Source organism: Phoenix dactylifera, chromosome 18 (assembly GCF_051530095.1).
Source record: "Phoenix dactylifera cultivar Ajwa chromosome 18, Ajwa_hap1_PhDact_Kaust_v1.1, whole genome shotgun sequence".
NCBI classification, from domain to species: Eukaryota; Viridiplantae; Streptophyta; class Magnoliopsida; order Arecales; family Arecaceae; genus Phoenix; species Phoenix dactylifera.
In genome coordinates, this window is record NC_143207.1 from 13,537,889 (window position 1) to 13,554,663 (window position 16,775).

The following is a 16,775-nucleotide window of genomic DNA, read 5'->3' on the forward strand; positions in this document are numbered from 1 at the left end:
CATAGAACATATTCAGAATTATCCAAAAACTCGTACTTTCCAACATTACAACACCAAAAGAAGGAAGAATCAAGAAGGCAGATTTTCAATACCTTTATTTTTCGATCATACCTGCTTCTTGTCCAAGGAAGAATGTAGTTACAGCATGTCAACATGAAGGCATCGTGCCTCTCCCTCTTTCAATAAGTCATCCTACACTTCTCCATGTTGATTTGCTGGTTGCATTTTGTCCATACATCTGCCCTGAAAAAAGCATCTGTGGTATTTCTGTATATTATGGAAAAGCCATGTGGCATATGTTCCCTTTGATCTATATTAATTAGAACCTGTGGTGTAAAATACCTTTGGCAAACTAATCTTTGCATATGGAGTACTTGATCCAATTAATGGTGCCAATGAGTAACTCCCACTATGGAATATGTTTCACGACATAGGAATGACTGATCAAAATGAGAGAAATAAAAGAATGTAGATTTAGGATTGTGAGATAAGCGGAGGTAAGATTACAAAGCAAATGACGTGGGAAATGAAGAAATGGTTATGGGAGGTTAGATGAAGGCATTCTCTCATTGTTTTTTGTCAAGGTTAACAAACTATGCATTGCAACTTCATGTCCATCTTGAGGTTTCTCTTGAGTTAGGTTCTCATATGGTTCTCTTAGTCTACAACAGGTTGCGGGTTAAAGAAGAGTAAATGGAACAAAGGTCCCATTAGCCCATTTGTTCCATTTTAACTTGTCAAATGGTAAAAAAATGACCATTTATTTGGAAATCAAAACAAGTATTTTTAAAAAGTTTGTAAAGCCATTTTCCCACCTAAGCAAAGAAAAATATTGCACATTATAGTGTGGAGTATTTTATTTTGGAAGAACGAGGGTCAGGACCAACTAAACCAATTTCATCTAGGTTGACTTATTCCACAAACCACAACCAAATGCAGCTTTCACGTGGAGTAGCAATTTCCTAGGAGGTGCAGGATGCTTCCATCCAAGAGAAAGGAATTGCCTTCCCATTATAAATGGTCATGGCATTTCTAGTGAAGAAATTTAATATGTTTTTGATTTAGATGCATAATTTGGAGGTAGCCATGTAAAATAAATATTTTATTGCTATTTCTCGTGCTTGCTTGTATCTCTTTTGCTTGCTAATAACTTTTTGCATATCTTTAGGGATAGTTGTGTTTGAGCCAAGTTCGCCGTCTCGGTACCGGACCCCGTATCGATGCCACACTAATATAGCGTCGGTACGGTATGGTATACAGTTTATTTGGCATACCGAATGTCGGTACGCCACTAGTACCGGTACGGGTACCGAATTGGTACGGTACGGTGCATCCGGTATCGTTTGGTTCAATACGGTACAACATACTATGGTTTGAGCCCATTAATAAAGAAAAGTATTACAGAACCTGCTGTCATGTGGTGCTGAGTACAAGCTTAGGATCCACTTTTTGAAGAACTTGATCCTGAGACTTCTTTCTGTGATGTAATTAAGAAAATTTAGATTGTTTAGAAAGATTAATGCAGTGCAATCAAAATGTTGAATCTATAATCAGAAATCATGTAATGTTTAAATATTCAACAAACGTAAAACCAGATACCGAAGCTTTTGAATGTTGCCTCTACATTCCATAATAATGATGCGGAAATTACACCATTTATTAGTCACGCAACATGAATAAATCATACAAATAATTTAAATGCAAATCTTATCCTCCTCCCCTCTTCCTGTCAACAGTCTCCTTATCAAATATATTATTTTCCTTTTTTCTTTTGTGTGTTGATTTTTCTTTTTCTTTTTTTCTTTTTTTGTTGGGGACTGGGTGGGTGGTTATGCAACAGATGTTAGGCAAAGCACCAAAAGTATCAGAATAGCTCATCAACTATTTAAACAGGAGCATTCAAAGATCACTACAGCATGCATGCATAACAATAAGGATTCAAAAAGTTATAGTTGAGAAATTGTAGTTTACATCAGCAGTAAGTCATCTAGTAGAGGTTCAGAAGTATTTAACCTTGATGCTTTGAAACTGGATTTGTAATAGATTTGATGAAAAACTGGAGGAACAAACTTCAGATTATAAGTGATCTAACAGAATGTTTCTTTATTGAACCTGGTTACTGTAATACATAATCACTCCATAGCAGTAATATAGTATTTTAAAAGAATCTGTTGCATAGGCTAAACTTTATCCACTGTACTCACTAGTTCTGGCAAAGGGAGGCAGCAAGCTTGAGGCAGCAACTGCATAACTTGCAAGAAAGTCATAGGTATGCTCACTTCACCCTGCATAAAATAAGATTTTTTTAGGCATTATTTCTCAGAAGGCGTTCATCGCAAAATAAGCATATTGTTACTTCTGCCAAGTGGTTTAAATTCAGGAAGTTGTGACATGACATATGGAGGCTAAAAATTATTCATCATCTTGTAACATATATAATACTATTTTAATGTGACACTAGAAATGACATATTCCACTTCAGAGGCACTAGCATATCACATGCCCTAAGAGTCAAGCTGATTAATAGTATCAGAAATGCCAATGGCAGACGGATAAAATGTCTCCAACAATAAATTACTTAAATATCTAACATACTAAGATCTAATACTTAAAAGAGAGTATTATTGAAGTCTAGATAACAATTTCAAGTTTGTGGGTAACTTTAGAATGAACTAGATAATTAGCAGTCTTCTCACCTATCGTATCAAAAAAAAAAAGAAAAAGAAAAAGAAAAGCTTATATGAAGCAAATGTAGTAGAAGAAAATGTATCATTCCAGCACAAGAAAAACGAAGGGGATTGGTTCACACATCACACGTACCGCTCCAAAAATCAGTTCTTAAGACCATAAGACTATGTCTATGAAATATAGTAAAAGCATTTTCTCTATAATTGTAGAATTTCTATCTCACTTTATTATTCCGCAATTCAAAAACAATGAGGTATCTTAAATACAGCAGATGAATATAATTAGACATTTCTAGAAACCCATAGGACAAAAATAGAGACTGTAGAGCAACATCAACAGAAATGATAATGAAAGAAGCACAAATTCATTGAAATAACAGCAACAACATCTTAATCAAAGTGCATGAACATTGCCAAGTTCTCAGTTTTGATAACAATGAAGAAAAAGAAAATATTTCTAATAAGGTTAGAGCCAGTGTAACAAAACAAAGAGATGCTTCTTGGTCTAGGTGTCCACATATGCCTGGGAAACAACAACTGATTAAAAAAAAGTATATTAGTGGAGGTGAAGTAGCATAATTGAGAATAAAGTGATTAAACTAGTTTAGATGGTAGGGATTTGTGCAAAACCAAAATAACAGAACCCCATTTAGGAGGGGCTCATATCCCTTCTAATCTTCCATAGTGCATCTCTTCATCTCTTTATAGTCTCTTTCTTTTCTTTCTTCTGCTGCTGCTTTCTTTTTTGTAACTTCTACTTTTGGTAAACACCATTATTTTGTAAATGCATATCACCTTTAGAAAATCACTTTTCTGAAAAGATCCAAATAATGTTCCACTCCATTCTCTTCAATTAAGCACCTTGTACTTCTGCATTCTTTATTTTTTTTAAAAAAAAAACTATAGTTTAATCTCATATGGATAACTGTATTAATTTTTTGATCAAAACTTGTATTTCTTTAAAATACAAAGAAATGGTTAGATTTATTTTGTAGTATCTCAAATTATTTTACAAAGATGCATCCTAGGAAGTTTGACATCCTAGATTTTCTTAGTTGTCTGTTTCCACTCCCACACCAAAATACATCCCCAATGTTGTCCACCTAGAGCGACTAAGGTCTTCATCAGAGAAATTAGCTATTGACTAGCTTTAGAAACACAAACAAAGGTCTCCAAAAAACCTTATCTGATGGCTAGGTCTATAGCAATAGTAAGTAGTGACTGATGAAATCGCAACAAAATAACCATGAGTCTTTAGTTCCCACTTGTATCCCAAGCGATACTCGGTGCACTCAATATACCAGACACTATGACAAGAAAAGAGTTCTAAAGACGATACTACATATACAATATCCATCTAGATACTAAACTCTCATATTTACAATTGACAACATTTAATGTCCAACCATAAGAAGATTAAGTCCATCATGCACCAAAACCCAAACTGAACTCATGGTTATGTCTCTGTGTAAGCAAAGCTCAAATAAGTGCTTAATATCAAATTGAGAGAAATCATTTGAAACATACCTTAAATAGAAATATATAACTGGCATAGCAAGGCATACACAACAACATTTCAATGATTGCAGGCAGTTGTTGGGAGAAGAGCTTTCTGGCCTAAGTGTCAAAGATCTACAAAATCTAGAGAACCAACTTGAAATGAGCTTACGTGGTATCCGAATGAAGAAGGTCTTGGTCATCTTTGCCTCATTCAATATTGATTTGCTGTCCTTTCTAACAATAGCCATTTTCAACGTATTAATTTTTTGCTTCTACAGGACCAACTTTTGATCGATGAAATTCAAGATCTAAACCGAAAGGTTGGAAAACACGTGTTTACCACATCTCCTCTTCTAAGTTTTAGGTGATGAATATCAACTGCTTAACATTTAACTGGTTCATAACAGGGGATCCTTATTCACGAAGAAAATATGGAACTATACAAGAAGGTAAACCTCATTCGTCAAGAAAACATGGAATTACAGAAGAAGGTACTGAATAAGAGAACGAATAGACTTGATACATCCATACAGAGACTTCTGTAATGAAATCCTTTCGACCATGGTAAATTATGTAAGTTGCAGGTATAGCACAAGCTAAGCATTAAATCTTGCATCTCAGGTTTATGCAACAAGGGGCGTAAATGGCATTGATAAAGGTCCAATTACTCCATATGGTTTTAATGCCACAGAGGATGTAAATATACCCATTCATCTCGAACTAAGCCAGCCACAATTGCAAACAGATGGAGCGCAAGCAGCAGCACCAAAGCCAGGGTAATTTTTCTTTCCTAAACTCAAACTGAATAATATTTTTTAATTACTAGTTTAATCATAGAATATTTCGCTGAATGTTGCAGCCGACTTCAATTGCATAGACAAGACGATGCACAAATCATGGGTTGTTCCTTGTGATCTTTTGTCAGTGTAGTTCTAAGGATCACCACAGCATGTTATTAATGATAACCTGTGGTGTACAAGGAAGATAAGGATCTACTTCCCAAAAATGGTGTAAAATAATCAGAATAACTAATTACTCTGTAAATCTGTGTTACTATAAAAAGGTGATGACTGCGCCAGGAATTTCAGTTTAAGAGCTTCAAACAGCAATCATTTGCCTATTTAGAAGTGTATTACCATGTTTTAAGTTAGTCATTAAGCCATATGATCAAGAAACTCCCAAGTTACATTGCAGGCATATGGGATTATCACTGCCTTAATGATGCTTACATTGAGAGGATTGATGCCTAGAGATGGACTGTATGCTGAAAACAAGTTTTTCACTTGTCACGTACCAAAAATCATGAGAATTATGCAACCACGACAATCTGCACAAACTATTTTATTCACCATTAGTGAAAGAATAAGGTGGAAAGGCATCCCTACTCTCCAGCCCAACAGAGTTATATACAAGCAAGCTAAATCATTTTGCTGAAATTATAAAACCAACTCCATCTGAATTCAAGTTAGTAGGTTATACATAAGAAAATGTCGCGCCCTTCAAATGAACTTCCTTAAATGCTTGATTTACTCTCCCTTCTAGAATATGCTGATAAGGAGCAACACGGTCATGCAGCCATACCAATAAATCTCTCTCATGAATATATAAAACGATAACAGAAGCAGCAGATTTCTTCCTGCAGAATTTGCCTTACTATAAAGCATAAAAGAAGGGGCCTTCCTAGAAAACAATTTTTTTTATGTAACCACATGACCTGATTGAAATTCAAAAGAGAGGGGAGGCAAGGGTTTGAAGCATCTGGAGGGGGAGGAGGTTATCATTTTGACGAGAACCCCTGAACCATGCAGTAACTGATCAGTCCAATTCAATACGCCTCGAACCAGCTGGTTCGGCACGGTTCACTACACCTTGATGCAAAACATAGAAACGAACCATATAAAATTGGAATCCTGAACATAAAACATGGTGGTACACATAAATTTCAAGGGCACATGACTACTGGTGCTTATTTAGGAAGTGTGAAGCAAGCAACAAAAGACAATTACTATTACACAATAATGCCTCCTACCAGAAGGAAGATAAGAGGTCTGCACTGATAACTGGATAGAATGTTCATGAAATCTTGGATTTCTTGTAATAATGTCGGGTTGTGTGCCCAAAACAAAAACCATTTTGGCAAAGGTTCACACAACCAGTAAAGCAACAAAAGATAATGAATAATTTATAATAGCAGCAAATACTGTTTGAGCAACATAAGAGGAGAATACTAGCAAAGCATGTAATGATATCTTGCATTTCTTTCCATCTCAATAACACTAGTCCTTGCAATAAATACTGGTAGATGTGCCAATAAAAGCCTACTTCAACAAGAAAGTACCAGCAGTAGACATCTCTAAAGAGGATTCAACTGTAGTGCAACACTCTATCCATATCTCAAGCATCCACTCAAAGCTTGCTTCTGTACTGTATAGAAGATAAAAGTCTCTAAGAAGATGCAGTAACACAATCAATCACATCCCTAACACAATCAACATATGACTAGGCATGGAGATGTAGTGAAGGATGAGACAAAAGGACTTCAACAATGGTGCTACTGAAAAACAGAAGATGCAAACGACCATATAGAGTAATGATCATCCCTTTTTGTAACAAAAAACTAGAATGGAAAATGAACAACATAATTCTAAATACCCAGCGCTTCAACAAGCTAGAAGGCACTCCTAATCATGCAGTCTTATAAACTTTCGTCTGTCAAGTGAGCACAAGCAGTGATCTCAAAAGGATTACTGACAAGAAAGCAGATATCCCTAAGCAAATTCAACATGAACAGGAGACAGCTCTTCAAGGAAATTAAGGTGGAAAAGAATAAGAGAAGGAATGAGGACAGAAGAAAACAAACATGGAAAAGTTCCAGTCCAGAACACTCAAAACTTCACTAAATACTTAACTCTCAGCAATCATCTCTACAACAAAAGGCCAATGTAAGATTGTTTCTGCAGTCAACAAGGAACTTTATAAACTAAACAAAGCATCAATTCTAACCATTGATAACAACCAATAATCCAATAATCCAAAATTTCATTTAATTACCAAAAAAACACAAAATCCAACTTTGTCCTTAGGTCCTTTCTCGATGGCAAAAATCATAATTTTAGGCATCTCTCATAAAAAGGCCAACTGAGCCATCAGTCTGATTCTTAAGAATATTAAGAAATTAGGATATAATTGATGCCAAATCTGACTATGTCTTGATGTATTCTCAACCTTAAATCTCTTGTAACTTTGATAGAGTTTTCATTTAAACCCCGAGTAGTTTGTATTGGTGATCTTCAACAGGACATTCTCATATTTATGACTTCCATCCACAAAATGTCCTTCAAATACAGGCCTACTCAAGGCCAAGCAAGAAAGGAAGTTGACCAAGATCATTCTCATCAAACTACCAATGAAGATATAATGCCTTCCAGTCTCACCTTAGGTAGAAAAGTGGATAAACATATCATTGTCATGCTTACTATAGAATAGTCTTACCACAATAATCACCTAGATTGCCAAACAAGAACTGTAAACATGTTGAGGATGTAGAAGACCATAAGGAGGAAGCATATGAAACTCGACTTGAACATTTATCATGAAGAGATTTATCACTTATATCTTGGTAATAAAAGATCTGGTTGCAGAGCTGCAACAACTATCCAGAACCACAAAATAATCATCCAGGAAACAGGAGCAAAGTCTCATTAATCTATAACATAGTTCTCAGACCAAATATGAATTACCAATTCAAATATAGTTTAGTAGACCTATTTTGCAGGAGATAGGATTTCCCATGAGAAGGGAACAACATCACATGTCTCGGGGTGCAATAATGAACAAGTTTATTAGCCATATCATGGTACTGATGAGTAATCCCAGCTTGTGGATGACTACAAAAAAATAAAAATAAAAATAGGTGAAAGTTGGTATATGAGTCTCGAATCACGAGATAGTCATGCCCAGTAGGAGTTACCAGAGAGCTGGGGTCCTCAGCTGTAGAGAAAACAGAGAACCATGCAGTATTAATGGCATAAGTGTTCATAAACAGGTACATATGCAGTCTTATACAATGGAAGATCAACAAGGAAACAGCACGTCAAAGCAATATAAGACTGATAACAATAGGAGAAAATAGGATCAGAAAGAGCATAATAAGATAGATCTACAAAGAAGGTATTCCCATGAGAAATATGCAAACAACAAATAGCAGCATATAACATGTGTACTCTTTAAGCAGGCTATAATATCTGAAAAAGCACAAATGGCTGATCAAAATCCAAACGTTATCCACTAAACATGAGGATGGACAAAATAGGTAAAGCAAAGAAAAAAAGAGAGGACATGGGTAGGAATTAGAAAAGAGATTCTAAGAAACAGAAGACTAAAGTGACATTCAAGGTGCAAACATCACATCACAAAAGAAAAACTTTGGGTTCAAAAGTTTAGACAGAAGCAGAGGGGAAGGGGAAAAAAAAAGACCAAATGACCATGAAACCTTTAGAGATTGATGGTTTTTATGCTTATTGCTACCAAACATACAGCTTTATGAAAGTCATGGGGAACCAGAAATATCAAATTTTTCATGCATCTAACACATTTGAAATTCATTAATACAAGTGTATACAACTGATAAACAACATAAATACCACAATGTTTACTTCCGCATCTAGAAAGAATAGGTGGAGTCAGGACATTCATTTGAATGCATCAGATTAGCAGGTGGAGATACAAAACGATGCCACCAACATCACAAAGAAGGGTTGATTCATGAAGCAGTTTGCAGCCTAATAAAGATGCCACAAAATATTATAATAAGAAAAACCATCATAAGTCAAAAATAAGATTCGCCATCTCGGTACTGGAGCCCGTACCGGTGCCACCCTAGCACAGTGTCGGTATTGTATGGTATAGGGCTTTTTTGGCGCACCAAGTGTTGGTACGCCCTGTACCATCCGGTTTGGACAGGTACGACGTACCTTGTCAACATATATCAGCTAACTTTTCCAAAGAATTATCTCCTAACATCAAAAATTCATTTTAAATAAGAAGGCAAAAAACCGCCAAAAAAAAAAACAAAAATAAAAAAGAATTCCTCATACTGAAAAACTTAATTCACTTTTCCATGTCAAGTTGTGTTTATCTCGCATACATCAACAATAATCTGCTTTATACAGTTCTCGCTCTATGCCATCTGCTCAAAGCCATCCATAACTTTCTTAGTTGTACAAAGAGAGATTTGTGAACAACAATGTGCTTATCAATGTTAATATTTTTATGAAACTTTTCATTAGCTCACCCAAAAGAAAAAAAATAAGCAATTTCCATTAAATGATTCCTGGCATAAGTATTTGGCATCCCTCAACTTATTTTCGCCACGATAACATAAGAAACTAAAGTAATAATTTAAATAATAGTGCATATAGCTGCATGTGGTCAACCATGCTAAAGTTAATGAATGGTTCATTTTCATGGCATATATTTGAAAATGTTGACCATGAAATCAAATTTCCAGCTCACAATGTAGACACCAAACCAGTTGGTTTTTGAAAACATAATCATTGAGATAACAAAGTATTGAATCTTCATTTAGTAATCATACATTCTCATACATTTCAAATTGATCATATTATTCTATCAATTAAAATTTCTGAATGGTTTTAGCAAGGTAACCTTGAACAATTTTCAACCATAGGCTTGAACCAAATTGAGAGGTACCATCGAGTGCCCTAGACATACTCTTTTACCAAAAAGTTCAAAAGTTTTGACATTTGTAGGTCACGATAGAAATATCCTGATTCTAATTATTGTATTTAATGGACTAGCATGTTAAGGCCTTCAAGGAAAATAGATGTACCATTGAATTTCTAGCAAGTTATGCAGTTGCCGCCTCGAGCTTGTTACGTCCACCTGCATTGACTGGTGAAAACAATCAATAGTTTAGTCCAACGAAAGTATAGATTCAACTTGACAAATAATTACCATGCAAATAAAACTGTAAACTCCATTAAGTTCTTTATTGAATTTCTTGCAAGTTATGCAGTTGCCACCTTGACCAATAACCACCACTAATTCATGTACAGCTTAATTAATTTTTTTTGACCATGTTTAGTTTCTGTGCATTAGACATGAGTGGTGGGAGTAACAATCTTCATAGAAGGTTGGCAAGTAGACAACAATCTATTTGAGAACTGCCTGACTCAAGAACTTGGCTTCCTAGCTATCTAAAGGAAAATCGCCTCCACCAACTGCATGGCCTTGTCAGAATTTCCATCAGTGAGGATTGGGTTAAAGAGGGAAATTCCACCTTTATCTCTAGACACACTCCATGTCAGTAACGAGCTATGAAGCTCCCCTATATCTAAGATGTTACATATTTTTATAAGGTCAACCACTCGATTTAATCCACTATGGTTGATGGTCCTTGTTTTGATTAGAGTTGTTCTCCAACTTGTTTCTATAATTGGGGGTAAAAATATATCTGAACCTCCTAACATTTTGATAGTGATGTTCTCAACATATCAATTGGCATAATGTTCTCACTGGATGAACCACACCAAGGATCATGTCATCTTGTATCTAGATAAACAATCTTTTATTTCTACTAGCAATTTAGTAAAAGCATCAACACCTAGGTTAGAGACCTTAAATGGAAATGATTAAGCATATTTCCCTTCGTCACTAGGAAATCAAAGCTAGTCATCTCAAATTTAGATTGAGGTTAGAATTAACTTCATTTGACTCCAAAACTATGTCAAACATTGGATATCAAGTGGTTGTTTGATACTAGTGGCCGAGCTGATAGCTTGAAGCTCTTGAAAAATTAAAATCAATTTCCAAAAGGATACCACTATTTAGTGCATTTTTGCAAGCCGTATATTCAACATACTTCTCAAATTCACAATACACAATGCTCTGAGATCTTCAATAGGGTCATTCATGGTTACATAAAATGGGGCAAAATAGAATAGTGAAAGCCTCGCATCTAAAGATTAAAAGTGTCCAAAAGATGGACGTTAACTCAAATTACCGCTTCTAATTGCAGTGTCTTCTGTATATTGCACGGCTGACATGTCCAATGCATCAAATGTCTAGATATTAGGCATCAAATAGGGTTTCACTACAACCAATCCCCTCTATTAAGCATCAAATAGGGTTTCACTACAACCAATCCCCTCTATTCCTTTATGATCAAATGCTATCGCCTTTCATCCAACAATTCCAATTTGACATTGTTTACAAAAGACATTTATGAAGGACTGGATTACAAAATATTAGAAATTTAAAATCCAATTCAACTTTAACTCAAAGCCTGCTTTTACTCTTTGAGGATACAAGGACAAGATAACTGTGTTAGAGGAATCAAATGTTACTAGGTCACAATTACAATTTCCTATTTAAATATATTATTTAGAAAGGAATCTAATTTGAAGCAAGCAAAAATGCTTTGAAAAAACAATCAAGCAAATTTTTTTGTCATGCAACAAATGCAAAGGTCTGCTATTTCAGGCCAATGTTCATGCATGACAGTTGCTAGCAAGTAAGACAAAGCCAAGATTTAACTATGCTTGGAATCCAAGAAGCCCTCGTCCTACCACACAAATAGAGGTAGAAAGATTGGTTGCAATAGTGAGATAACAACCAAGAACAACTTCCTTTAATAGCAATCTCATGAAAGTTCAGGTAGATTTCTCTTCCTATAAAGATTAAAGTAAAAACAATCACACAAGCAAAACAACAATAAAGTCAAGGATAATAATATATAGCAATTAAAGGTTAAGTTATACCAACAAGGATGAAGGTCTTGCACATCCTCTGTGCTATCAACACTCAACCTCACATTGTTAGTCTTCGTGGGACTTCAGTTAAAGACTTTGCCCCTCACCAAGTTTTCCTTCCACAGACTACCATTCTGAGTTGTCTCACAATGACACACCACACACAAGAATAGAAGAGAACTTGAATAAGATTGATTGTATGAGAAAAGATGAGTAATTGGGGTTATTCATGGATGCATATAATGATTCCTAGTCCCTTAAAATTATATAGTTTGACTAATTCATGTTGAATTCAAATGACAACCAAATCAGATTCAAAACAAATAACAATTCACTACCATCTTCAATTTGTAGATCTACGCATCATTCAATCTGAGCTATAAATTGAAATGGAACAAGCTTCAACATTCAAAAAATGGCTCTATTTTAAGATTGGCATGCCAAGCATGAGAACATATTGTTTGATTGAACGTCTATAATCTATTATGGTATCTCTATCAAGGTTTAATGAATATAATGAGAACATCCATTTTCAAAGCATAAGGCCAACACATCATATAACCTAACAATTGATATTGTGAGTCATCCCTTTCTTAAATCCAAGACTTGCATGAGATATGATACGAGAAATTGCCCTTATATTAGACCAACATTGTCATATTAGATGAGTTTCTGAGGTTTTTATCATGATTAATTAATTATGATTTTTTTTTTCAAAAGAAAAGCTATTGAACCATGTCTCATTTCCACACAGTTGCTTCTTAGATTCGTGTATCTTTCTTCAAAGTTTTATTACATTAAGTGTTTCTGAATTCAGTTTATGCACCATTTTTAAATTCATTTCTCATTCCACCAAGCAAGGATTCAAAATAATAGTAGCTCTGGCTGGTCCAAGAGTAAGATGCCTAAGTTAACGATGAAGGTAGACTAGATTCTTCCCACTGTGTTGAGGCACCTTCTTGAGAAGAGTATGATGTTTCCTATTTTTGACATGTCAATTTCCGTCTACCTCAAAAATAATATATCAGAATTTGACACCATCAAAGCTATTCAGTTATATCATAGGCAATTAATGTGTCTCTTCTATCTCAGTATAACCAACAAGACTTCTACAATATTTGGTGTTTCACAGTAGAACAATTTGAAATGAAATCTTTTAAACATATACCTTCTTGATTAACCTTGCTTAGTTCTGTCGACTGACCATGATTATTAGACACAAAAGATTGATAAATCTGCCAGTTTTTCAAGTTCAGACACAACAACATATAGAAATATTGAAATATATAACTAGTTTGTACCTAATTCACTTTGAGCCTTTACACATTTTATGGATTAGCCAAAATTAGAGCTGATCATGGGCTGGTCCTCGGATCTAAACTCTATTCATTTTTAATCAGGCTTCGGGCTAAGCTTATGTAAAATTTGATATTTCTTGTGTCCAAGCCCGGTCCATGATCAGCTCTAGCCAAAACATGTATAACATACTAATTTAGATCTAATTCACCATTGAACCTTGACTCATTTTATAGATTAGGCAAAACATACATAATGGAGGATTACTGACCATAACTTATCCTTTTGAATGTGTAGACAAGAAATTATCCTTATCCCTCAGGATGGAAGGCATTACTGGCCTCCTCCTCCTCCTCCATCACTTACAAAAAACTGCATTACAAATTGATTTATCTTTTGCTCCCCATCTTGACAAAATATGTGTTTTAAAGTTGTCATTGCGCCGTACTATGCATGATGAATGTTAGATACAAATCCAAATTTTAGGCCAACATGGTTAGTACGTTAAGATTTTGCTAGCTGTGGTCAACAAGATCCTAAATGTGCATCTCTTGCTGTAATATTCTTGCTTCAATGTGAGTACATCTATAAAATAATGAAACAGAAATTTTATCCAAACAACAATTGCCAGGAGTTACTCAGCAATCCGACAATAGCCATGCTACTACTAAGTGTTAGTAAAAGGGGTTACCCACCAATTTTAGTGTGTGAACATGACTATTGAGTGTGACATTGACATGCAATGATGTCATGCATGTAACCTATGGACGGTTGTGTATGAAATGAACAAATAAATTTAGTGTTGCTTTAGAGAACATTACAAGAAGAGTGTCCGACAGTACATGTCCTAAGAAAAAGGCAATATCTAATCTAAAAGGTTTGGCTTTCTAAATCAAGGTATGACCCATCAAAGTCCAAATATGTTTACAACTAGCTCTCAAAGTGGCAATAGTTTTCTATGAGGTCATCTTTAATTAATCCATACAGCCAAGTCTTAAAATCACTCCATAACAGTACTGGTAACTGATACTCACTAAAACTTGCATGCTTAAGTAAAATCAGGTTTCAAAGTAAATTTAATTAAAGCAAAAAATAAGCACATGGAACTACCCACTCAATGAAATTTATGCCAATACACTAGCTCACAAAAGCCAATCTATGGCTAAAGAATTCTATCAAGAACACAGCAATCAGCCCATAATACATCTATTAATGTACTCTAGTTGGTTGCTCAACATTGTGGTGCACAGATAACACTAATAGTATTGGATTAACAACAGATAAAGCAAAAGAATTTTTTGTGCGTGCGTGTAACACAGAGAGAGAGAGAGAAAGTAGTAATATAGGGGTTGAAGGAGATTAGCTTGTCACGGAATTGGAAACTCTTCAAAGGGTAACATGACGGAATTGGTTGATCCTATATACATGCAAGAGGGATAAAAGAAGAAGAAATAAAGAAAGCAAGTTCAGCCATTATTCCTTTCGAGAGGGGAAAAGGGGGTTGATGCATTAACTCAAGCCACACCAAAATCACAACCAAAAGAAGCGAACGAGAATAAATCAAATCAATAACAACGAAACACATAACATATTCAAGAACCGAATTTTAATCTCGCACCAGCACATCTGAAGTCAACATATATATGAAATCCTCTTTACCTGAGATCCCCTCCCGAGGCTAAAGACTTCCACCCTCAGATCCTCTCGATAACTCTCCCTCTCCCTCTCTCTCTCTCTTCCATTTCTCAGACTCAAACTGATCGACCCTCCGGCCACAATCCGACAGCAAATTCACGCATAACCGCGACAACCGATCCAACAAGAAGCGAAAGCCAGAGCAACGACGTATCAAACGTTCTACAAGAATGCCGAGAGAGAGAGAGATTGGATCCAAAAACCGGAAGAGAATGGAGAGGGAAAGCCTAAGGGACGCCAAAATATCTCGGGGGGTCATGTGCTCCCAAGGGTATAAATAAATGGAGGAGAGCAGCGGTATCTCCATCCACATCGCCGCCTCTATTTCTTTATAACCCTCGAAAGTTTTGAAACGGAAATGGTGCACACTTCAAGGTATTTTATCCACGGAATCGATAAAGTGTTACCCAGGAGCGATGCAGGGTGACAGCTGGTGTACTGGATGCCTTCCACGTGGTCCATCTCCCGAGGGAGGGGATCGAGCTGTGGGAAAATATCTGGGCGATGCCATGATGATGGAGGGTTCCTGCGGAGTATTATAATCGAGGTGGAGAAGCGGACCCGGTGCGCTCGTTTCGCTGCTTTATTGAATACGTGTTGGCCGTTGAACAGGTAGTAACGCGTGCCCCCACTGCGCGCTTTCCACCTGGCAAGCGGGGCCCGATTTCGTATGGTACGTGCCAACTTACTTCGTCGACACGTGGGTGTTGTCGGCGAGTGGGAATGTAGGTTAAAAAATACCATTGGATACGCTTTATCCCTCTATCCGTACGATTGGGGGATGGTTGGATTCTTTTAAGGCGACTGTGGTCCCCTGCCTTTCCTCAACGGGCATCACGGAGCGAACGAATCGATACTAAATTCGCACTTGCAAGGGAAATATTCACTTTTGGCCTAGGTGCATTGCACCTAATGCTAGAGATTGCAAGTGCGAGTCAAGAAATCGATGCTAAATTCGGACTCGCAGAAAAAGCTGGATTGCACGTGCTTGCAAGGGAAAGTTTCACTTTTGGACTAGGTGCATGGATCTAATGCTTGCAAGTGCGAGTCATATTTACCGCGAGGCAAAATTCAGACTCGCATAAAAGTTTGATTGCATGTGCGAGACATATTTACTGTGAGGGAAGTAGTAGAATAGGTTATATTATGAATGGGTGATGCTGTCTTATTATTCTTTTTTTTGAAATATTTTATTTTCTGATTTTTAGAATAGAAATATAATCATACTAGATTTGTGTAAGTCAATCATTTTAACAAAAAAAAAAAAAACTGATTTAATTAAGTCTTAATTTCACACTAGTTAGGTTGGCTATATCAATTTTTTTCTTTCATTCTAATAGATTTGAGGACCATAAGTAAAATTAAGTTTGCATCGATTATAAATAGCTGCTTCGTTTTATAGGTTGTTTGGTTTCATGCAGATGCATTAAGATCAAGTTACTTGCAACTGAAGGTCGGTACTAGACATGTTATAATCTAATCTTTTAGTAAAACAATCCAAAGTAATTATTTAGTAAAAGAAACCTAATTTTTAAGTGAAGAAATTAAATTGAGGTACATACCGAGGAGTAATCTTTGGTCTTAACATCATTGTAAATGTCACCAAACACATGCTATATCTAATTGATATTGTGATCAGACCTGCATGTCATGTGAAAGAAAATAGTTCTTATATCTGAAAAAAACAAAACAAAGAAGTAAATTAATCCAATTGGGAAGTTAAAAATTCAAATCAAGGTGCATGCTGAGAATGACAATCCTAGGTCTGCTTATCGTTCTCATTTTTGTCTAGGCTTGCATAAGATTTTTATTAATGCTCTGTTCT

The 16,775-nt window shown here is 35.8% G+C and overlaps 1 protein-coding gene and 1 long non-coding RNA gene across 38 annotated transcripts in view; one reads left to right on the forward strand and one right to left on the reverse strand.

Moving 5' to 3' along the window:
- The window catches only part of LOC120109097 (MADS-box transcription factor 23-like), a 32,405-nt gene extending 27,021 nt beyond the window's left edge, over window positions 1-5,384 (forward strand). The window contains exons 4-9 of one of the 2 annotated variants that reach the window (XM_039122841.2): window positions 2,208-2,269; window positions 4,277-4,376; window positions 4,466-4,507; window positions 4,595-4,636; window positions 4,809-4,963; window positions 5,047-5,384. In XM_039122841.2, the coding sequence (XP_038978769.1) occupies window positions 2,208-2,269; window positions 4,277-4,376; window positions 4,466-4,507; window positions 4,595-4,636; window positions 4,809-4,963; window positions 5,047-5,101 (456 nt within the window). In that variant the 3' untranslated portion in view covers window positions 5,102-5,384. Of the gene's footprint in view, window positions 1-2,207; window positions 2,270-4,276; window positions 4,377-4,465; window positions 4,508-4,594; window positions 4,679-4,808; window positions 4,964-5,046 lie in introns of both variants that reach the window. The other variant, XM_039122840.3, reaches the window with a different exon arrangement.
- The window catches only part of LOC103715025 (uncharacterized), a 29,924-nt gene extending 14,612 nt beyond the window's left edge, over window positions 1-15,312 (reverse strand). For 2 of the 36 annotated variants that reach the window (XR_015974638.2, XR_015974645.1), the window contains exons 1-3: window positions 14,915-15,309; window positions 10,039-10,100; window positions 112-8,177 (exon numbers count right to left, since the gene is read on the reverse strand). This is a non-coding gene — a long non-coding RNA (uncharacterized LOC103715025). Of the gene's footprint in view, window positions 1-92; window positions 8,178-10,038; window positions 10,101-11,968; window positions 12,094-14,914 lie in introns of all 36 variants that reach the window. The other 34 variants (XR_015974642.2, XR_015974629.2, XR_015974639.2 and 31 more) reach the window with 34 other exon arrangements.
- Window positions 15,313-16,775: the final 1,463 nt, after the last annotated feature.